Source organism: Colletes gigas, unplaced genomic scaffold (assembly GCF_013123115.1).
Source record: "Colletes gigas isolate AHSC1104 unplaced genomic scaffold, ASM1312311v1 Colletes_gigas_Sc00010, whole genome shotgun sequence".
In the NCBI taxonomy this organism is placed as follows: domain Eukaryota; kingdom Metazoa; phylum Arthropoda; class Insecta; order Hymenoptera; family Colletidae; genus Colletes; species Colletes gigas.
In genome coordinates, this window is record NW_025106639.1 from 1 (window position 1) to 24,946 (window position 24,946).

General features: G+C 36.8%; 1 protein-coding gene across 1 annotated transcript; it reads left to right on the forward strand.

Moving 5' to 3' along the window:
- The first annotated feature begins 13,916 nt into the window (after window positions 1-13,916).
- LOC122397756 (integrator complex subunit 7) lies at window positions 13,917-18,049 on the forward strand. The gene is made up of 13 exons (XM_043397138.1): window positions 13,917-14,042; window positions 14,341-14,660; window positions 14,735-14,959; window positions 15,030-15,279; window positions 15,345-15,418; window positions 15,509-15,654; window positions 15,736-16,081; window positions 16,151-16,410; window positions 16,489-16,689; window positions 16,761-16,854; window positions 16,935-17,038; window positions 17,179-17,674; window positions 17,771-18,049. The coding sequence occupies exons 1-13, from the start codon at window positions 13,952-13,954 to the stop codon at window positions 18,047-18,049; spliced, it is 2,886 nt and encodes a 961-aa protein (XP_043253073.1). The 5' UTR covers window positions 13,917-13,951.
- The last annotated feature ends 6,897 nt before the right edge of the window (window positions 18,050-24,946 follow it).

The window sequence follows — 24,946 nt, forward strand, 5'->3', positions numbered from 1 at the left end:
TCTGGCACCCCCCCTTCCCTTTTTTTCGAAAAATTCGATTTTCACTTTTGACAAATTTACTCGACGATTTACAGATAAATAGTCTAATACGTGTCTGTAGGTACCCATGGGACGTATTTCAAGCTCTGTTTCAAAAAATAATTGGAATAAAATAACATTTAATTTCATCAAAAATTTCAATTCCTTTAGGAATTTTTTTCTCGATAGTGGGAAGGATTTTGGGGGTATTTTTGCTCCTAATATGATTGTACTTGACCCCCGCAAGCAATAATACTTGTTTCAGAAGAAATTGAAATTATTTTTTTTTCGTCGAAAATCTCTGGCACCCCCCCTTCCCTTTTTTTCGAAAAATTCGATTTTCACTTTTGACAAATTTACTCGACGATTTACAGATAAATAGTCTAATACGTGTCTGTAGGTACCCATGGGACGTATTTCAAGCTCTGTTTCAAAAAATAATTGGAATAAAATAACATTTAATTTCATCAAAAATTTCAATTCCTTTAGGAATTTTTTTCTCGATAGTGGGAAGGATTTTGGGGGTATTTTTGCTCCTAATATGATTGTACTTGACCCCCGCAAGCAATAATACTTGTTTCAGAAGAAATTGAAATTATTTTTTTTTCGTCGAAAATCTCTGGCACCCCCCCTTCCCTTTTTTTCGAAAAATTCGATTTTCACTTTTGACAAATTTACTCGACGATTTACAGATAAATAGTCTAATACGTGTCTGTAGGTACCCATGGGACGTATTTCAAGCTCTGTTTCAAAAAATAATTGGAATAAAATAACATTTAATTTCATCAAAAATTTCAATTCCTTTAGGAATTTTTTTCTCGATAGTGGGAAGGATTTTGGGGGTATTTTTGCTCCTAATATGATTGTACTTGACCCCCGCAAGCAATAATACTTGTTTCAGAAGAAATTGAAATTATTTTTTTTTCGTCGAAAATCTCTGGCACCCCCCCTTCCCTTTTTTTCGAAAAATTCGATTTTCACTTTTGACAAATTTACTCGACGATTTACAGATAAATAGTCTAATACGTGTCTGTAGGTACCCATGGGACGTATTTCAAGCTCTGTTTCAAAAAATAATTGGAATAAAATAACATTTAATTTCATCAAAAATTTCAATTCCTTTAGGAATTTTTTTCTCGATAGTGGGAAGGATTTTGGGGGTATTTTTGCTCCTAATATGATTGTACTTGACCCCCGCAAGCAATAATACTTGTTTCAGAAGAAATTGAAATTTTTTTTTTTTCGTCGAAAATCTCTGGCACCCCCCCTTCCCTTTTTTTCGAAAAATTCGATTTTCACTTTTGACAAATTTACTCGACGATTTACAGATAAATAGTCTAATACGTGTCTGTAGGTACCCATGGGACGTATTTCAAGCTCTGTTTCAAAAAATAATTGGAATAAAATAACATTTAATTTCATCAAAAATTTCAATTCCTTTAGGAATTTTTTTCTCGATAGTGGGAAGGATTTTGGGGGTATTTTTGCTCCTAATATGATTGTACTTGACCCCCGCAAGCAATAATACTTGTTTCAGAAGAAATTGAAATTATTTTTTTTTCGTCGAAAATCTCTGGCACCCCCCCTTCCCTTTTTTTCGAAAAATTCGATTTTCACTTTTGACAAATTTACTCGACGATTTACAGATAAATAGTCTAATACGTGTCTGTAGGTACCCATGGGACGTATTTCAAGCTCTGTTTCAAAAAATAATTGGAATAAAATAACATTTAATTTCATCAAAAATTTCAATTCCTTTAGGAATTTTTTTCTCGATAGTGGGAAGGATTTTGGGGGTATTTTTGCTCCTAATATGATTGTACTTGACCCCCGCAAGCAATAATACTTGTTTCAGAAGAAATTGAAATTATTTTTTTTTCGTCGAAAATCTCTGGCACCCCCCCTTCCCTTTTTTTCGAAAAATTCGATTTTCACTTTTGACAAATTTACTCGACGATTTACAGATAAATAGTCTAATACGTGTCTGTAGGTACCCATGGGACGTATTTCAAGCTCTGTTTCAAAAAATAATTGGAATAAAATAACATTTAATTTCATCAAAAATTTCAATTCCTTTAGGAATTTTTTTCTCGATAGTGGGAAGGATTTTGGGGGTATTTTTGCTCCTAATATGATTGTACTTGACCCCCGCAAGCAATAATACTTGTTTCAGAAGAAATTGAAATTATTTTTTTTTCGTCGAAAATCTCTGGCACCCCCCCCTTCCCTTTTTTTCGAAAAATTCGATTTTCACTTTTGACAAATTTACTCGACGATTTACAGATAAATAGTCTAATACGTGTCTGTAGGTACCCATGGGACGTATTTCAAGCTCTGTTTCAAAAAATAATTGGAATAAAATAACATTTAATTTCATCAAAAATTTCAATTCCTTTAGGAATTTTTTTCTCGATAGTGGGAAGGATTTTGGGGGTATTTTTGCTCCTAATATGATTGTACTTGACCCCCGCAAGCAATAATACTTGTTTCAGAAGAAATTGAAATTATTTTTTTTTCGTCGAAAATCTCTGGCACCCCCCCTTCCCTTTTTTTCGAAAAATTCGATTTTCACTTTTGACAAATTTACTCGACGATTTACAGATAAATAGTCTAATACGTGTCTGTAGGTACCCATGGGACGTATTTCAAGCTCTGTTTCAAAAAATAATTGGAATAAAATAACATTTAATTTCATCAAAAATTTCAATTCCTTTAGGAATTTTTTTCTCGATAGTGGGAAGGATTTTGGGGGTATTTTTGCTCCTAATATGATTGTACTTGACCCCCGCAAGCAATAATACTTGTTTCAGAAGAAATTGAAATTATTTTTTTTTCGTCGAAAATCTCTGGCACCCCCCCTTCCCTTTTTTTCGAAAAATTCGATTTTCACTTTTGACAAATTTACTCGACGATTTACAGATAAATAGTCTAATACGTGTCTGTAGGTACCCATGGGACGTATTTCAAGCTCTGTTTCAAAAAATAATTGGAATAAAATAACATTTAATTTCATCAAAAATTTCAATTCCTTTAGGAATTTTTTTCTCGATAGTGGGAAGGATTTTGGGGGTATTTTTGCTCCTAATATGATTGTACTTGACCCCCGCAAGCAATAATACTTGTTTCAGAAGAAATTGAAATTTTTTTTTTTTCGTCGAAAATCTCTGGCACCCCCCCTTCCCTTTTTTTCGAAAAATTCGATTTTCACTTTTGACAAATTTACTCGACGATTTACAGATAAATAGTCTAATACGTGTCTGTAGGTACCCATGGGACGTATTTCAAGCTCTGTTTCAAAAAATAATTGGAATAAAATAACATTTAATTTCATCAAAAATTTCAATTCCTTTAGGAATTTTTTTCTCGACAGTGGGAAGGATTTTGGGGGTATTTTTGCTCCTAATATGATTGTACTTGACCCCTGCAAGCAATAATACTTGCCCATGCCCTTGCCCTTCCACTTGCCCTTGCCCTTGCCCTTGCCCTTGCCCTTGCCCTTGCCCTTGCCCTTGCCCTTGCCCTTGCCCTTGCCCTTGCCCTGCCCTTGCCCTGCCCTTGCCCTTGCCCTTGCCCTTGCCCTTGCCCTTGCCCTTGCCCTTGCCCTTGCCCTTGCCCTTGCCCTTGCCCTTGCCCTTGCCCTTGCCCTTGCCCTTGCCCTTGCCCTTGCCCTTGCCCTTGCCCTTGCCCTTGCCCTTGCCCTTGCCCTTGCCCTTGCATTTTTCGAAAAATTCGATTTTCACTTTTGACAAATTTACTCGACGATTTACAGATAAATAGTCTAATACGTGTCTGTAGGTACCCATGGGACGTATTTCAAGCTCTGTTTCAAAAAATAATTGGAATAAAATAACATTTAATTTCATCAAAAATTTCAATTCCTTTAGGAATTTTTTTCTCGATAGTGGGAAGGATTTTGGGGGTATTTTTGCTCCTAATATGATTGTACTTGACCCCCGCAAGCAATAATACTTGTTTCAGAAGAAATTGAAATTATTTTTTTTTCGTCGAAAATCTCTGGCACCCCCCCCTTCCCTTTTTTTCGAAAAATTCGATTTTCACTTTTGACAAATTTACTCGACGATTTACAGATAAATAGTCTAATACGTGTCTGTAGGTACCCATGGGACGTATTTCAAGCTCTGTTTCAAAAAATAATTGGAATAAAATAACATTTAATTTCATCAAAAATTTCAATTCCTTTAGGAATTTTTTTCTCGATAGTGGGAAGGATTTTGGGGGTATTTTTGCTCCTAATATGATTGTACTTGACCCCCGCAAGCAATAATACTTGTTTCAGAAGAAATTGAAATTATTTTTTTTTCGTCGAAAATCTCTGGCACCCCCCCTTCCCTTTTTTTCGAAAAATTCGATTTTCACTTTTGACAAATTTACTCGACGATTTACAGATAAATAGTCTAATACGTGTCTGTAGGTACCCATGGGACGTATTTCAAGCTCTGTTTCAAAAAATAATTGGAATAAAATAACATTTAATTTCATCAAAAATTTCAATTCCTTTAGGAATTTTTTTCTCGATAGTGGGAAGGATTTTGGGGGTATTTTTGCTCCTAATATGATTGTACTTGACCCCCGCAAGCAATAATACTTGTTTCAGAAGAAATTGAAATTTTTTTTTTTTCGTCGAAAATCTCTGGCACCCCCCCTTCCCTTTTTTTCGAAAAATTCGATTTTCACTTTTGACAAATTTACTCGACGATTTACAGATAAATAGTCTAATACGTGTCTGTAGGTACCCATGGGACGTATTTCAAGCTCTGTTTCAAAAAATAATTGGAATAAAATAACATTTAATTTCATCAAAAATTTCAATTCCTTTAGGAATTTTTTTCTCGATAGTGGGAAGGATTTTGGGGGTATTTTTGCTCCTAATATGATTGTACTTGACCCCCGCAAGCAATAATACTTGTTTCAGAAGAAATTGAAATTATTTTTTTTTCGTCGAAAATCTCTGGCACCCCCCCTTCCCTTTTTTTCGAAAAATTCGATTTTCACTTTTGACAAATTTACTCGACGATTTACAGATAAATAGTCTAATACGTGTCTGTAGGTACCCATGGGACGTATTTCAAGCTCTGTTTCAAAAAATAATTGGAATAAAATAACATTTAATTTCATCAAAAATTTCAATTCCTTTAGGAATTTTTTTCTCGATAGTGGGAAGGATTTTGGGGGTATTTTTGCTCCTAATATGATTGTACTTGACCCCCGCAAGCAATAATACTTGTTTCAGAAGAAATTGAAATTATTTTTTTTTCGTCGAAAATCTCTGGCACCCCCCCCTTCCCTTTTTTTCGAAAAATTCGATTTTCACTTTTGACAAATTTACTCGACGATTTACAGATAAATAGTCTAATACGTGTCTGTAGGTACCCATGGGACGTATTTCAAGCTCTGTTTCAAAAAATAATTGGAATAAAATAACATTTAATTTCATCAAAAATTTCAATTCCTTTAGGAATTTTTTTCTCGATAGTGGGAAGGATTTTGGGGGTATTTTTGCTCCTAATATGATTGTACTTGACCCCCGCAAGCAATAATACTTGTTTCAGAAGAAATTGAAATTATTTTTTTTTCGTCGAAAATCTCTGGCACCCCCCCCCTTCCCTTTTTTTCGAAAAATTCGATTTTCACTTTTGACAAATTTACTCGACGATTTACAGATAAATAGTCTAATACGTGTCTGTAGGTACCCATGGGACGTATTTCAAGCTCTGTTTCAAAAAATAATTGGAATAAAATAACATTTAATTTCATCAAAAATTTCAATTCCTTTAGGAATTTTTTTCTCGATAGTGGGAAGGATTTTGGGGGTATTTTTGCTCCTAATATGATTGTACTTGACCCCCGCAAGCAATAATACTTGTTTCAGAAGAAATTGAAATTATTTTTTTTTCGTCGAAAATCTCTGGCACCCCCCCCTTCCCTTTTTTTCGAAAAATTCGATTTTCACTTTTGACAAATTTACTCGACGATTTACAGATAAATAGTCTAATACGTGTCTGTAGGTACCCATGGGACGTATTTCAAGCTCTGTTTCAAAAAATAATTGGAATAAAATAACATTTAATTTCATCAAAAATTTCAATTCCTTTAGGAATTTTTTTCTCGATAGTGGGAAGGATTTTGGGGGTATTTTTGCTCCTAATATGATTGTACTTGACCCCCGCAAGCAATAATACTTGTTTCAGAAGAAATTGAAATTATTTTTTTTTCGTCGAAAATCTCTGGCACCCCCCCCTTCCCTTTTTTTCGAAAAATTCGATTTTCACTTTTGACAAATTTACTCGACGATTTACAGATAAATAGTCTAATACGTGTCTGTAGGTACCCATGGGACGTATTTCAAGCTCTGTTTCAAAAAATAATTGGAATAAAATAACATTTAATTTCATCAAAAATTTCAATTCCTTTAGGAATTTTTTTCTCGATAGTGGGAAGGATTTTGGGGGTATTTTTGCTCCTAATATGATTGTACTTGACCCCCGCAAGCAATAATACTTGTTTCAGAAGAAATTGAAATTTTTTTTTTTTCGTCGAAAATCTCTGGCACCCCCCCTTCCCTTTTTTTCGAAAAATTCGATTTTCACTTTTGACAAATTTACTCGACGATTTACAGATAAATAGTCTAATACGTGTCTGTAGGTACCCATGGGACGTATTTCAAGCTCTGTTTCAAAAAATAATTGGAATAAAATAACATTTAATTTCATCAAAAATTTCAATTCCTTTAGGAATTTTTTTCTCGACTGTGGGAAGGATTTTGGGGGTATTTTTGCTCCTAATATGATTGTACTTGACCCCCGCAAGCAATAATACTTGTTTCAGAAGAAATTGAAATTTTTTTTTTTTCGTCGAAAATCTCTGGCACCCCCCCTTCCCTTTTTTTCGAAAAATTCGATTTTCACTTTTGACAAATTTACTCGACGATTTACAGATAAATAGTCTAATACGTGTCTGTAGGTACCCATGGGACGTATTTCAAGCTCTGTTTCAAAAAATAATTGGAATAAAATAACATTTAATTTCATCAAAAATTTCAATTCCTTTAGGAATTTTTTTCTCGATAGTGGGAAGGATTTTGGGGGTATTTTTGCTCCTAATATGATTGTACTTGACCCCCGCAAGCAATAATACTTGTTTCAGAAGAAATTGAAATTATTTTTTTTTCGTCGAAAATCTCTGGCACCCCCCCCTTCCCTTTTTTTCGAAAAATTCGATTTTCACTTTTGACAAATTTACTCGACGATTTACAGATAAATAGTCTAATACGTGTCTGTAGGTACCCATGGGACGTATTTCAAGCTCTGTTTCAAAAAATAATTGGAATAAAATAACATTTAATTTCATCAAAAATTTCAATTCCTTTAGGAATTTTTTTCTCGACAGTGGGAAGGATTTTGGGGGTATTTTTGCTCCTAATATGATTGTACTTGACCCCCGCAAGCAATAATACTTGTTTCAGAAGAAATTGAAATTTTTTTTTTTTCGTCGAAAATCTCTGGCACCCCCCCTTCCCTTTTTTTCGAAAAATTCGATTTTCACTTTTGACAAATTTACTCGACGATTTACAGATAAATAGTCTAATACGTGTCTGTAGGTACCCATGGGACGTATTTCAAGCTCTGTTTCAAAAAATAATTGGAATAAAATAACATTTAATTTCATCAAAAATTTCAATTCCTTTAGGAATTTTTTTCTCGACAGTGGGAAGGATTTTGGGGGTATTTTTGCTCCTAATATGATTGTACTTGACCCCCGCAAGCAATAATACTTGTTTCAGAAGAAATTGAAATTATTTTTTTTTCGTCGAAAATCTCTGGCACCCCCCCTTCCCTTTTTTTCGAAAAATTCGATTTTCACTTTTGACAAATTTACTCGACGATTTACAGATAAATAGTCTAATACGTGTCTGTAGGTACCCATGGGACGTATTTCAAGCTCTGTTTCAAAAAATAATTGGAATAAAATAACATTTAATTTCATCAAAAATTTCAATTCCTTTAGGAATTTTTTTCTCGATAGTGGGAAGGATTTTGGGGGTATTTTTGCTCCTAATATGATTGTACTTGACCCCCGCAAGCAATAATACTTGTTTCAGAAGAAATTGAAATTATTTTTTTTTCGTCGAAAATCTCTGGCACCCCCCCTTCCCTTTTTTTCGAAAAATTCGATTTTCACTTTTGACAAATTTACTCGACGATTTACAGATAAATAGTCTAATACGTGTCTGTAGGTACCCATGGGACGTATTTCAAGCTCTGTTTCAAAAAATAATTGGAATAAAATAACATTTAATTTCATCAAAAATTTCAATTCCTTTAGGAATTTTTTTCTCGACAGTGGGAAGGATTTTGGGGGTATTTTTGCTCCTAATATGATTGTACTTGACCCCCGCAAGCAATAATACTTGTTTCAGAAGAAATTGAAATTTTTTTTTTTTCGTCGAAAATCTCTGGCACCCCCCCTTCCCTTTTTTTCGAAAAATTCGATTTTCACTTTTGACAAATTTACTCGACGATTTACAGATAAATAGTCTAATACGTGTCTGTAGGTACCCATGGGACGTATTTCAAGCTCTGTTTCAAAAAATAATTGGAATAAAATAACATTTAATTTCATCAACAATTTCAATTCCTTTAGGAATTTTTTTCTCGACAGTGGGAAGGATTTTGGGGGTATTTTTGCTCATAATGTGATTGTACTTGACCCCTGCCAGCAATAATACTTGCCCATGCCCTTGCCCTTGCCCTTGCCCTTGCCCTTGCCCTTGCCCTTGCCCTTGCCCATGCCCTTGCCCTTGCCCTTGCCCTTGCCCTTGCCCTTGCCCTTGCCCTTGCCCTTGCCCTTGCCCTTGCCCTTGCCCTTGCCCTTGCCCTTGCCCTTGCCCTTGCCCTTGCCCTTGCCCTTGCCCTTGCCCTTGCCCTTGCCCTTGCCCTTGCCCTTGCCCTTGCCCTTGCCCTTGCCCTTGCCCTTGCCCTTGCCCTTGCCCTTGCCCTTGCCCTTGCCCTTGCCCATTTTTCGAAAAATTCGATTTTCACGTTTGACAAAGTTACTCGACGATTTACAGATAAATAGTCTAATACGTGTCTGTGCAGTTTCCTGTTCTAATATACTTTTTATTTTAAATATTAAATAGAGTAGATAAAAGGCAGTATTGGGACAGTTGAGTAGAATGGGATTGTTTAATGATTTAATTGTTTATATAGAAACTGTGCTAGTTTTATATTTTTTAAATATGTTTAATTTTTAAAAAGGAATGAAGTATATTAAATTTTGTAGCTCGTAGTTTAAATTCGAAAAACAATTATAAACGTTCGATTTTAAATGCAGGTGACTTGAAGATACGCCATTTAGAAGTCGTACAGTCGCTATAACTTTAGAAATTTGTCAAAGATACTTGCTTTTAATTTGAAAGAATCAAAAACTGAGAGATGGATATCGCCAGATGTTTCGAAAAAACGACATTTTGAAGCTGTATAATCGATTAAAATATGATCGAGTGATACAAAAGACCACTCTAATAACACGTTTATAACTTTAGAAATTAGTCAAAGATACTTGCTTTTAATTTGAAAGAATCAGAAACTAAGAGGTGGATATAGACCAAATGTTTCGAAGAAACGCCATTTTGAAGCCGTATAATTGCGTAAAAAATGGTCGAGTGATACAAAAGACCACTCTAATAACACGTTTATAACATTAGAAATTTGTCAAAGAGACTTGCTTTTAATTTGACAGAATCAGAAACTAAGAGATGGACATAGAGCAGAAGTTTCGAAGATACGCCATTTTGAAGCCATATAATCGCATAAAAGATGATCGAGTAATATAAAAGATCACTGTAATAACACGTTTATAACTTTAGAAATTTGGCAAACGGACTTGTTTTTAATTTGAGAGAATCAGAAACTTAGAGGTGGATATCGAGCAGATGCTTCGAAAAAACACAATTTTGATGCCGTATAATCGCGTAAAAAATAATCGAGTGATATAAAAGACCACTCTAATGACACGATTACACCTTTCGAAATTTGTCAAACTTGCTTTTAATTTTCTAGAATCAGAAACTAAGAGGTGGATATCGAGTAAATAGGAGTGAAACTTATTTATGCAACGTTTGATCGCGAACGTCGGCTCGTAAACTCTGTTTGACGGGTTGCGACATCGCGGAAAAGGTTCGAGACAGGAAGGGTGGAAGGTGCAAACCGCCGAGTACACCCGAGGTAACTTCTATCGCGGAAACTATCGGTCGTCGTCCACCAACGCCTGTAATCTAGGGCCGTAACCACTCGGTCGATGGGGGGTGGAGGGATCCGGAGGGACAAAAAACCGGCAGAAAATGAAATACGGATTACAGTGGTTGGCGGAGCCATGATAATGACGGGTAATGACGACCTCGACCGGTACCCTCGCTACCACGGTGCCGTCCGGATCGGATTTTTGATTTTTTCGCGCCGCCCTCGCCTGCGTGCCATCTTCTTGTCGTCGATGGTGCGCAATTTATCGCGCAAAGTTACCCCTTTGACTCACCAGCGCTGCACTTTTCGTGTAAAGTTACCCCGCTGATGACAGCTAGTAACTCGAACGACTATTTATCTATTTTTTATTCAAACTTTATAGCGAAAAAATTGTTCTGAATTTTTTATAAAATACACCAGTATGTCGAGAATTCCATTCAATCGATGATGTCGTGAAGCTCTAGTCAGCACTGGCAGAGTACAAACGGGAATACGTTTCAATTCCTCGTCTACATAGTGCATACGTTTCATTCGTCTTTAGCTACGTTTCAAAATTGAATAGTCACGTTCGTGCCACCGATGGTTCTTGCGCTAGCAACAGTTATGCTTTCAATATCTACATATGAATAATGTAAAGGTGGGTATCCGAGTTCTAAAGATGCACGTGCAACTTCGAACGCTAGGAAACCAACGATAGTCACACGAGCCATGCACGATTGAAAAGCGTGTTGGCCCGTTGAAAAATTGTCAGGGATTCTCTGAGAATATACAAACGTTGACAAGCTAGAAAGTTCGCTGGAAACAGAGGAACGATGACTATAACTCATATCGCTATTAGAGTCTCGCGTAGAGTAAGCGGTGTAAATGTAATTTCTTCTGTTTAATCGTTTTTGATACTAGAAAAATTCACGGAAACCTTAAAGACGTCTTGTGCTCAGCCTCCGTGTCTCCTTTGTTCTTACAATAAACGACAATTTGTTACAGATGAAATCACATGATAATTGCAGCTGCTTGTCCATCATGTTTCCAAATACAGCAATGGCCTCAAGCTCGTAGCTAAACTCTAAATGTAGAACACTGGATAGTCGTCGTGATCTACTTTCGTGGCAATACAAAATTAAAAGTTGCACCAAAATGCTTTCAAATGTTTAAAATCAATTTTTAAATATTGTGAAAATCTTAAGAAACTTTCCCTAATAGCAATAGACCATCGTTCATTTACACATTTTAAATAGGAGTCTCATTAAATTTAATACACCTTTACTATTAAGACTACATACATGTCGGCCATTTTATTTTTTCTGAGCCGTTTCGAAGAAATTCACGATGTAAAATAGGTTAGGTGTAAGCCACATTCTTTTAGCTTCACCTCGGTATTTTAAATCAAATTTGTTTAAGTTCTATCACAATAATAGTCTTGCAATTAATTTGACAAAAGCTTGAAGGTGGAAGGTCCCCTAATAATAACAAACTATCGTCCATTTACACATTTTAAATAGGAGTCTCATTAAATTTAATACACCTTTACTGTTACGACTACATGTCGGCCATTTTATTTCTTCCAAGTCCTCTCGAAGAAATCGTACATCCACAATGTAAAATATGTTAGATTAACTTATAAATACAATTTAGACCACATCTTTTTAGCATCCCCCTACATATTAAATCAAGTATGTATACATTCTATTGCAATAATAATCTTGCAATTAATTTGACAAGAGCTTAAAGATGAAAGGTACCCTAATAATAATAGAGTAACGTCCACAAGGTGTCGTGTCGTCGTTCCCCAGCGTGTGCAGTTGGAATCGCAGGATTCCCGCGGCGAGACCGGCAACGGGCCGCTAAATTTTCTGCAAAACGTGGAAAAAGGGGGGCGGCCGATCTCCGATCGGTCGGTGTCGGAGGCGGCGCGAGGTGTCGAGAGACGGGGCACGACGTGCGAATGCGAACATAAATCCAAATTAGCGGCAACATAACGCAACCGTGCCTCTATCGGTGCTACGATTCAGAGGGTTTCTATCTCGCTGCTGTTCACGCCGTGGCGATCCGCGAATGACGGTAAATCGTAAGCCCGGATTATCGGGGCGCTCGATCGGCCGAAGACGGACGCTCGTTTCGCGGATGCTGGCGTCGGCGTTCGCCAAGCGAGGAAACCGCCGCGATCTCGCCGTGTTTCTTTCGACTTCGCCAGATCCTTCCTGGTTCCCGACCGCCAGATACATATTACTTTTTTTCCCCCCTTCCACCGGTGATATCGGGGATCGAGGGAAGTGTCAGACCCCTAGCATGCGCCAGCTCGAGGAGAAGACACTGCTACCGTTGATAAACGTTTCGATCGACTTCTGGTCAACGTTTCGTTTGGGAAACGTCGAGGATCGGAGGATAGGTTCTTCGAAAGTATGAGATCGTTGGAGGGTTTCGAGTAAATGGCAGACGCAGAAGATAGGGCGATGGAGGATCATCAGCCACTTCGAAGTGGAGTGAAATATACGACAGGAAATGCTAGATAAGAAAATCCAGAGAATGGAACAAGCTTTATAAAGTGGGAATATTAGCATAGTACCTGCGAGGGGATCGAAAGCATAGAGCGGAAGTGAATAGGTAAAGCAACGTGTGAAAGTTTCGAGAAAAGGTAGAGATATTGGTTGAGTGAAATTGGGAAGAGTATGGAGAGTAAAAATTAAATAAACCCAAGGACAGGCATTTTAAAGAAGCAAAAAGTAACTGAAAATTAATATATGTAATAAAGGAAGGCGATGAGATCGTTTCAGAAAATTGAACCATCGTAGCTGCACCATTGGAGTGCAATGGGTAAATGGTGGAGTTTATCCGCGACATCTAACAGAAGTGCAGCGTACTCGATGCGCTTGCACTTCTAGTTTTCCAACAGTCGGGAATTGCACATGAACGCATACAGAACCTACCTTTACCACAGACGAGGCATATAGCTCGTCTGTGGTTGCGTAAATGCATGTGAGTTGACTATGGAAGAGAGTAAAATTCATTTCTGAATCTGTTGGTAACGTTGCGAATGACACGAAAATGGTAATGGGGTTTCAAGGCCTCATAAAAATGGGCCGAAAAAATACATTGCATGAAAGGTCTACTCGTATACCTCGTCTGTGCAAAAAATTTAGACTGTTTTATTCCTAGGAGACTGATACGAAAAAGTTGTTTAATAAATAGTAAGAATAAAGTCAGAGTTCTCCATATCTTCTAAAGAGCTGTATTTCTTAGTTTACAACGGCTAGAATTAACAAAAACATTAACATTAACTTTTCTAACATAACAAACCCTAACTTCAAACCTTCAGTTAGTAACATAGAGCGCAACGTGAGGTTAGAAATGTTGCCCTGAAATTTCATGCGTATATTTTGGAGGATTTTAAAGTAAAAAGAATTTTAACTTTAAAATTCGTGATGAGGTTTATGTCTAATCGACTTAGAATTAAAATTGCGTCAAATGCTGACCTCGCATAACATGTGGCCCGTGTAGTAGGTTATGTTGGCTTTCCCCACCACTCCGTTAAACGCTAAGGAAATTCGTCGTTACTAGTGTTGCCGTCTATACACTCAATTATACCAAATCTGGCCACACTGGGCACTGGGCTGCTCTTCGAAGACAATTAATTTCACTTTTGTTTAATGTATTTTGACAAGTAACTTATAAACAGAATGATTGGAATGCGGATGAACGCATTTAATGATACTGGGCTTGGTGAACCAGAGCAAGATGCGAATACAGCTCTCATAGAATTAGACAAAGGTGTGTTTACATTCTTTAATATAACCTTTAATCGATATTTTTACGGTGTTAATGAAATATTGTACTGAGAATTTGACAAATATGTATATAAAAAGTATTAATAAAGAACTTGTCGGCTACACATTTGTATTACTATATAGGATTTCAATAAGTTTCAATATTGATTTGTGATGCATGTTTTAGTATAGAGCACTATAAAATTTATAATGTTTCAATTTTTAATTACCATTCGTTCGAAATAAATATTTCTCCAAATTTTATTGTTTTGAATATGTATTCTTAAAAAGTATTCTTTTAGGTCTACGTTCCACAAAAATTGGAGAACAATGTGAAGCTATAGTGCGATTTCCTCGGCTATTTGAGAAATATCCTTTTCCTATACTAATAAATTCTTCCTTATTAAAATTAGCTGAAGTTTTTCGCACTGGCAGTAATTTTTTACGTGTTTGGGTTCTTAGAGTGTGTCAACAAAGTGAAAAGCATCTAGACAAAATCTTGAATGTCGATGAATTTGTAAGGCGTATTTATAGCGTGATACATTCCAATGATCCAGTTGCTAGGGCTTTGACTTTACGTACATTAGGTAGTGTAGCTGGTATCATTCCAGAAAGACAACAGGTGAAGAATCAATGCTCATTAATGCGTATCTTCTAACATATCAAAGATTCAAACTAAAGGATTGATTTGTAAAGGTTCATCACAGTATAAGAAGATCATTAGACTCTCATGATTCGGTCGAAGTCGAGGCAGCAATATATGCTGCACAAATGTTTGCTGCGCAATCAAAATTGTTTGCTGTTTCTATGTGCAGTAAAATATCTGACATGATCAGAGGTCAGGCAACACCAGCATCAATGAAATTACAGCTTATACCTATTTTACAATATATGCACCATGATACTTTTACAGCTTCAATGGTATGTAAAATCATGGAGACTTTTATATATTTTCAGTGTATTGAAATATTCAAGTATAAATTTATTAAAGGTAAATGAACTATGCATGGAGCTTCTTGCTAGTTATCCAGCAGTTGAATTTGTTAGAGTTACATTGAGTGCTTTAAGTACATTAGCTTCTGCAACATTAATCGATATTCCACAACAAGTTGCACTTCTTTTACGTTACCTTCAAGATGATCCAAGATTATCTATCAAACGTCATTCTTTGTATCTATTACATAGTTTAGCAAGGAAAGGGGCACATCTGTGGCCACAAGGTGCCCTTAATAATTTAATAGGTAAATAAAATAAGTGCATTGTTTTGTACAACATAAACAGAGATTTATTTGATTCGATATTTTAGAAAGTACTACAACACTCTTACAAGATGGTGCTGGCAATAAAGATCTCCTCATTCGAACGTTAGATGTGATCGAGGTTACCAATTATTTGTCAAACATTAATCAAAAAGAAAATGTTTATAAGCATGAAAATCTATCAATAAATTCGTAAAATTATCCAATTTAGGTACTCAGTCAAAGTGCAGTAACATGTGATGCAAACAGAGAAGAAGGAAATCCCCTTTTATCTTTATGTGTAAATGCTTGTTATTCCCCTAATCCCTTTGTTGCAGTGAAAGCAATTACAATTTTAGCCAGAGTTGCATGTTACTGGTACGTATTCGATAGTACCGTATTATTTACGAAGAACAAGCCTGACAATCCAAAATTTGAATAACAATCTTTTGTTTATAGCTACGAAGAAGATTTACCAGCGTATGGAATACAAGATGTTGTATCTTGTCTCGAATCCTTAATTGTATTGTTAGCTTTGGATGACAAATATCTTCGTCAATTAAGAGTATGTCTACGTTCAACGGTAAAATTGTGTCGAGCACAGCCCACTCATTGTTCAGTATTTGTTGATGCTATTGGCAGCACACTTTTCAATACTAATACAGAGAGTGGTCAAAGTGAACAACAGGCAGTTGCTTTGTGTGAAGCTTTAGGTGCTATTGGGAGTTTAGGAGAAAATACATTACTTCCCCTTTTACCAGATATATTGGTAAAACTTAAACAGACTTTGCACGTGCATGCAAAGGTAAGATTGCAATGTAAACATAATATAAATGAATTGTTGAATAAAAATAATATAAAATTCTTTTTAAAGGTGATGTTATGCACGCTACTTTTTCAAATGGTAGCTGGGGGCTATGAATGGAATACAGAATGCATGGAAGCGGTAGAAGAAGTTATTAGAAACGTAGATGGTTGGGCGAAGTATCGAATTGCACGTAGCGCTGCAAGATACGGTCATCACACTATAGCAACTCAAATATTCAGAAGCTTAAAAGAAACAGTAGCGTCCGAGCAATTACACTTCTGGTTATCTGGTTTGGAATTAGTCACAAAAGCTGAAAGCTATCTTATGTGCGTATTACTTATTTTTGATGCACCAATCATTTTACACATTTGTATTAATTTTTCAAATGTCGTTTGTTTTTGCAGGGAAAAGACAGAAGAAGTAGAAAGTAAAGCCAGAGTACATATCGTGGAGAAGCTAAGCGGAGCTATTGCGCGGTATGCAAGTGCGTGTGCTTCGTTAAAAGCTGCTAGCACGCCATTGCGAAGTTTACAATTTGCTAGCGAGTATTCGAAACTCCGTTGTGAATTCCTCCAAGCAATTGTTCAACTTTTACATTCGTGCAGGTATTGTATGAAGTATATTTACATAACAAATTACAAAGATATCTAAATAAGTAAATATAATTATGTTTCAGATCTCTTTGCACTGCACCACCACCTGCTATTGCAGTTACAGTGGTTCTCGCTACGAAAGATGATCTTCAACGGTATGGACGTGTTACTCATCAGGTATTTCATTTTCTGTTTATAACTATTGTTACATATTATCAGCGTCACCAAACATCATCAAAGTGATATATTTTTATTAGCTGAGAAAATCGGCTCAAGAGTTAAAAAATTGCGCAGAAAATTATCAAAAGCTTTACCAATCAGCTTTCGATGCTGATCCCGGTTCGTTGGCGAACATAAAAGCGTATCCTTCACGAATGTATAGATTCTAAATTTATTGTCCGTTCAATTGTTGAATATTAACATCGCAATGTTCTTTACCGATAAATATCAAATGTCTAATTTACGTTTGCAACGTATATTTCCTTTACTTCGCGTGAACAGATTGCAAGAAATGTGTCGCTTACTTGCAAGTAGCGTCGAACGTGTGTGTGGCGGATCGGGAATCTGCACATACCATCAAAGCGAGGTAAACTTTGATTTTGGCGATACCGTAGAAATGCGTCAGTTGGCTCGTTGCTGCACGGAATTGCGTCGACTAGCGCCCCTATGGATAGATGAAAATAAGACTGCCGCGATCAGTCATTCGCGTGTAAACTGTTTGATTTCGCAAGTCATGTTGCTGGCTGGAAGAAAAATGAGATTACCAATACCACGGTATTATTTCCAAGCTTTGCAAGCGACCAGCGTTAAGTTGTCCGTTTCGCCACAGCCGCGTGTTCTTGGAGAACCAGTATCTGTTCCTCAAGGTAGTCAGCTAGCATTAAAGGTTGAAGGTGTACTGCGACATGGTCGGCGAGCTTCTCTTTATCGCTCCGTTGCTGCTGTTTGTATTTCTATTTCCACCATGCCACCATCGAAAATCAATTCGGATCAAAAGGTAAGAATCGATTCTTTACGACGCCTCACAACGTCAAACAATTTCACATTTATTATGATATTTTACGAAATATCCGTGAACATGTTTTATTGTAAGGATTCGAACGCGAACGAGTTGCAACAAACCGTTATACCGCATCGCGAGTTCTTCGCTTGCGAATTTTTACTTTCGCTCGGAAGTCCGGGGACGGGAATAACAGCATGCGCGAGTACCACTGGTAATGTGAACAACAACACTAATACTGGCGGCGGACAATATCAAGTCACGGCGAGCGCGAGTATTCTCGACAAGGATGGGAACGTGTGGAAATGTGGTCCGCGTTCCACGCTTCAAGTCAGGGTGCACGAAGAGCCGGCAAAAAGGAAGCTACCGTAACAAAATTTACGTATACTTTTTTTACGTGAATTCCTATTGTACATAGAAATTACGAAATAAAACATTTTTCTCATTTTAATCGACGTGACCCATGGTACTCGAACATTTTTTCCCCCTGATCGTTCTTATATTTTGTGTAGTTTATGTGTAAGTTTCTAACCAAAAATATTGAAGACTAGATGGCGCTGCTAGGAAGATTTTCCCGCCATCCAACATGGCCGAATGGCGGCGTACGCTGTAACTTCTTTTTCAAGAGCTCCGAAATAAAAGGAATAAAAGGATTGTTAATTGATATGAGTATCCGTGCAAAGTAGACCAACAATTGAGAAATAACCAGTTATTTCAGAGACATACTATTACAGTAAGCCTTCCGTTTCAGTTGCACTTCCGTTCCTACGTCCCCTCCTTGTCTCCCTGGAAAATTTCGAGTGACCTTGGTGAGTTGTACATATTTATTGTCCTTTCATATTATCGTCAACCATTATTTTAGTTTAGAAATCATTTTAAGTTCAATGACCTCTGCTATTAAGAAAATCGGGACCTTTGTCGAAGAGACGTGGAAACAAGAAAATTACGACTTAGATTTATTTTTACAGACGAAAAGTGCTGCCACGGGGCGAATTTATCAGAGAACATTGCCTAAGCATCCTTTTATCGGGTCATCAGATGCGAGGTTTTCGTATATAGGACGCAAAACTTTTTGGACTTTGTTTGAAGGAGGAGCAGGGCGATGGTAAACATCCAATTTTTGCTCGGTTTCCGCGGGTCTCTGCTGCACCATGAATCCACTTGCGTATGCTCCGCTTGGAATGGCTCTACCGATCACAATCTTTTGAATTGTGACTTCAAATTCTACAAACACATTCTTAGTAGGTACTTTAAACTTTCAGAAAAAGTTAACAATCATTTTCAAATCATTTCAAAGTTCCCTTAACCTCAGAATACCAAATTCATTATCTCGTTCATTAATATCACTGTTGTCAGTGTCAATGTTGTTTATAATCATTATTTTTGTTTGGAAACACAAAAATTTAAATTTATTTTTTTCATTCTGTAGTATTTTGAACAAAATATGCTATTCTAGGGTTAAGATGGTATTCTTGTTTTTCGAGTTATTTACTTATTTTTTTATTAGAAAAAACAAGGATATTTTTGAAATTTTATAAAAGAAAAACTACTTAAGATAAAAGTTTGACACTTTGCACCGTTATTTATACATACCTTGCTAAGTTACATAAATTTTTTCACATGAGAACGTATGATAGTTTTGAAGATTGATTTTTCCAAAACGTCAAGCTAGAATATTTTACCACATAGTGTTAGTGAAAATTGTAATTTTCGAAATCACAGATGAGATTGTGCCCGACGGAATGGAATTTTGCAAGGACGACAGGGTGCGTTTTTTGGGAAAATGTGCGATCCGTCGAGGGGCAAAGGGTCGAGCAGTCAAGTAGCGAGAGTCGATGTACGGGTGAACGCGCTGTGAGAAAGCCCATAAAAGGGAGATTGCGAGGGTTTCGGAGCACAGTCGCGCACCGTCTGTCCGTTAGTACGGTACGCGGCACTCCTCCACGTACGTGCTGGTGCTTGGTCGGAGCATCATCTCGGGAAGAGCAACAGTTATGCGCTCAGATCATCGGGTCATTGGCTGACACGGTTCAATATTAAACTCCGTCACGCGTGTGGTGCGCGGTAAGTAATTGTTCCCCCTTTTTTATTTTTATTTTCATTACCATTGCTTTTTGCTGCAACGGCGTAGAAACAGATTTAATATTAACGGTCTAACGAACGGGCAAAACAACGGAGCGGTTTCATTAAAATTTTTAATTTTCGAGTTCTCCCTCTGTTTGAGCGAGGATAGAGGTTAATTTCTTTTGTTTGAACGTGGACGCGAAAAGCGAACGGGCTCGAGTTTTGGATAAGAGTATCGACGAATGGACGAACGTTTTAGAAGTTTGTAAAAATTTTTCATTCGCTGTAAATTAAATATCGAGACGAGTCATCCGCGTTTTGCACGGAATTACGAAGCGGCGGTACAAGTGTGACGAGTTTACGTCGAATTTAAATTAGTTTGCATCGTTAGGAGGCATTTAAAGCCGGCGAACAGAGGATGCTTGATTCTTTACAGGAATTCATACACCTCGAATAATTTCTTGACAGATTTCTCGGACTCGGGGAGAATCATTTATAAAATGAAGCACTTGTAGAGCGCGGACGCGGTTTAATGACACTATTGAGCTTGCATAAGCGCAAAGAGCTCTCTTTTCCTCTTGATTGAAGCCAATTTTCTTCGGTAGCGAAAGATGCCCGATATTTCTGGAATGATGCATCCAGCTTCAATTAACTAACGTAAATGTCACTTTTAAACGATTAAGCGCAGCGTGGAATTGCGCCCCTTTATAATATTGAAAAGAAGCAGCGTGTCGATTAATTGACAGACACAGTGTTTTTACGGTTCGGAATATAAAATATAAAAGCGGTACGCTCGAATTTAATCTAATAATTTTTCATTCAAAAATTATTTTCAATGGTTAATATTTTTGAAAAAAAATTGGTGTATTCTTCAAATAGCTTTTGTTGCTCAAAATCAAGAATAACAATTTGTTGATGGAGGCTTCGTTAAAAAGTTATTAACAATTAAATTCGAAAATTTCAAATCATTCTGAAAAAATTATTTTCGATTGCGGAGGTCAATTGCAATCAATTTTGGTGAATAGACATACCCCGGAATTCTTAACCAGTTTCGTGAAAAAAATTGAATAAGTGGATAAATTATTCGACGAAATAAAAAAATTTCAAATCTTTCTAAAAAAATTACTGTTTGTTGCGGGAGTCAGTTACAATCATTTTTGGTGAATACACATACGTTCGTAATCCTATCCAGTTTCGAAAAAAAAAATCGGGTAGGTGCTAAAATTTTTCGGCGAAAAAAAAAATTTCAAATCGTTCTGGAAAAATTATTTTCTATTGCGGGAATCAATTGCAATAATTTTTGGTGAATAGACATACCCCCGTAATCCTATCCACTTTCGAGAAAAAAATTCGAGAATGTTTAAAATTTTGCAACAAAAAAAAAAATTTCAAATCGTTCTGGAAAAATTATTTTCGATTGCGGGGGTCAATTGCAATCAATTTTGGTGAATAGACATACCCCCGAAATCCTGCGCATTTTCGAGAAAAAAATTCAGTACGGGTGGAACTTCAAACGTTAATTACTTTTTAACGAAGCCTCCATCAACAAATTGGTATTCTTGATTTTCGTCTTATTTTGGCGTCTAGAATACCCCATTAAAATTTTTTCCAGGGGTGGCCGAACACCCTGTATGTAGAAGAATAAATTAACGTCGTACAGTTTGTTACATTTGAATATTGCTTAATTTTTAAATTGTGACCTAATTATAGGGTGTTCCTAAACAGTTTCAAATGCTTCTTTTACGAAGTTACAAAAATATTTTGTACACCCTTTTAAAATTGTACTTTAGAGGAAATATACGAAGCGGGCTAGAATAAGGAGACGTGCTTCGATGTCGTCTCATTGATTACTGAACATCTTAAGAAAGGCAGAGTCACTGTTATCATTTCGATCGTTATTCGGTACCTAACTATGATTGTTTACATTTCTCTATCATACTGTGCAATGTTGAATGGCTCTTGAAGGGAGACGGTTTTTTAATAAGCTGCGTAGATATTTTCCCATCAATATGCCAACATATTTTCCATGCCTGAAACTCGACACGGATTCGTGAAATTGCATGCCAATTTCTGCATATACAAATTGGTATCTCCTAACATTAAAATCTACAGACATCGCCGTATTAATATTGTCACTGACGAGTTCAATGAAATTTTAGAACCTATTTTTGTAGATTAACATTTTATTAACTACTATTCGATCCAAGATATCATTCTTTAGAGAGATTCATGGATCAATTTAAATATTATTTAGAATTCGGTTGTGTTCAAATCAAATGGTGTCGCGTGCCATCTTGGGCTACGTGCCATAGGTTCACCATCCCTGGCATAGAATGTTTAATCAAGGCCAAAGATGGGCATACTAAACGTCAATTAGATTATTCAAATAACGAACAACTTCATCGAGAAGATATGAAGATATGAATTTCTCTTTACTCTTTTTACGTCTGCAAACTAGCCTAGTTTTAAATTATTTCTAATTTTAAAAAGGGCAATTGTATCGATGAAATATTGCAAGTAGAAAATATAAAAAAAAAGATAAATAAGGGTTAATTGAAATAAATACTGTTTTCTCGGAGTAACACTCTGCCACCGAAAACAAGGGTCGCGTTTCGCGGTATGTAACGGTTGAAAATTTTCCCAGCCAGTCGTTGAACTGTCTCGTGCGTCGAGCAGAGCACAAGTCTCGTGGAAAAACGAACATTCTTCCTTTTCGCGAAGTTGCTTCAATTCGCGGTAACGTCGCTGAAAGTGTGTAATTGCTTTTTTCTCCTAATTATCTTCGCACATGACTCGCGGAACGCTGTTATACGCCCGAGAAGGGGGGGGGGATGAAGACTCCGCGTAGCATAATGTACAATGACTGCACTGCGAGTGCTACGGTACTAAGCATTGCGGTTTAAGCTGCACGGCCGATGTATGTGCCGTGATTCGAAGTGCGCTCGCAGAGGACCGAGTAGTTGTGCTAAATGGTTCGCAAACTAATGTTCAAAATTCGGGCAATGTCGCGAGGATAGTGGAAGTGCGAGGTCGTGAGGAGGTGGAGAAGGAGTGAGGACAAGAGAATAGAAGAGCTAGGGTGGGAAAGAGAGACAGTGATGAGGGGGGAGGGTATAGAGGGTGGCGGTAACCGATGTCTGCGAAGTCCTCCTTAGTTAAAACTTTTAAAGATTGAATTAAATAAAACTGGTGCGGTGTTTCCGTTATCCCCGCCCCTTTTTCTGTCTGTTCACCGTGTAGCGTCAGAATAAAACGACTTCGGAAATAATTAGCTGGGGGAATTTCGACAAGTCGCGAGACTTTGAGATCAACGCGACGGGGTGGCCGGGGGTGAATACGCGTCCGGGCGCTCTTTGTTTAATTACGACAGCGACTCGTGGCGCGGGGTAAAAAATTTCAAATTTCCATTCGAACGGACGAATCCTTCTTCGAACGCCGTTATGCACCCTGTTGAACGCCTATTGGATTTTATATAGTTGTAACGGGAAATGGGAACAAGGCTCGGTTTATTTTTCTATGCATAGCGAATCTCATTTCCTTCGCGCGTGTGTGTGTGTGTGTGTATGCGAAACAGATATCTTATCCCTCCACCGTGCAATCAAAATAGAAGGTAGCTAGGTGTTCCTCAATACGGAACTGCGATCTTTCGATCTACATTGTTCTTATAGTCCGGGCCACGATATAGTCGTAAACTCGAGTAGGTGTCAAAGTTTACACGTTTCAGCTCCCGAAACAAGTGAATTGACAGAGATACAAGGGCTAAGGGCCTTAAGAAATGTTTTATCTAGTGTCGCCATTTTTAGAAAGCGATTTTTAGAGGTATCGTAACAGGTAAAGGTCTTATTCAAGTCCTTAAGGGACTATTCTACTTTGTAGGCACGAAAAATACATGTTACTTTGTGATCTCTTTTTGCGGGCTATTAAAGAGCGATTAATTCCGTGCTTTGTAGATACATTTGTTATACATTTAGCTATATTTACGAATTTTTACAACCCATAATATCTATTGATCACGCTGTTTTTGTTGATCAACAAACAACAGTTTTCACGAACTGCGTATGTGATATCTTGCGAACAAGTTATCCGAAATCCAAAAACCAACGATATTCTTAATATAGATGAGTGTGATTATAGCATGAACTAGGATCTTTCTCAAAAATGGCAAAATGTCAGCTATTTTACGAAAAATACTGAATATTTTCATATATTCGGTTGCTCTTTTATTAATAAAAGAAAAAGTGTTGCATATATCGCAATTATCCTAGCTCATCCTATAGAGAGACCAGTTCTAAAGATACTGTATAAATTTCATGTTGATATCTTGAATAGTTTTTTCGTTATCACATACGCAGTGCCGGAAAATGCAGTTTCGAGGAAAACAGCTTTAAAGTTTCACGTCCAGTTGTTGTACATTTCAGCAGACTATAACTTCGTTAGTTTTCAGAATTTCAATTTAATATTTGGTAGATATATTTTCGAGACAGCATACTAAAAGAAAACGCAAAAGAAAAAATCGATTTTTTAAATCCCACAAAGTAGAAAGGCAACTTAAAGGTTCACATCCAGTTATACATGCGCGTGGTACATTTCAGCAGGCTATAACTTCGTTAGTTTTCAGAATTTCAATTTAATATTCGGTAGATATATTTTCGAGGCTACATATTAAAAGAAAACGCAAAAAAAATTCGATTTCTTAAATCCCACAAGGTAGAAAGGCCTCTTAAGGGGGGATTCTACCTTGTTGGCACGAAAAATACATGTTTGTTTGTAATTTTTTTTTTGCAGGCTATTAAAGAGCGATTAATTCCGCGTTTTGTAGATACATTTATTATATATTTAGCTATATTTGCGAATTTTTGCAACGCATAATATCTATTGGTCACGCTGTTTTTGTTGATCAACAAACAACAGTTTTTATGAACGGCGCCCGACTGCGTATGTGATATCTTGCGAACAAGTTATCCGAAATCCAAAAACCAACGATATTCTTAATGTAGATGAGTGTGGTTATAGCATGAACTGGGATATTTTCAAAAAAACAAAAAATGGCAACTATTTTACGAAAAAATACTAAATATTTTCATCATCAGTTCTAAAGATACTGTGTAAATTTCATATTGATATCTTGAATAGTTTTTTCGTTATCACATACGCAGTGCTGGAAAATGCAGTTTCGAGAAAAACAGCTTTAAAGTTTCACGTCCA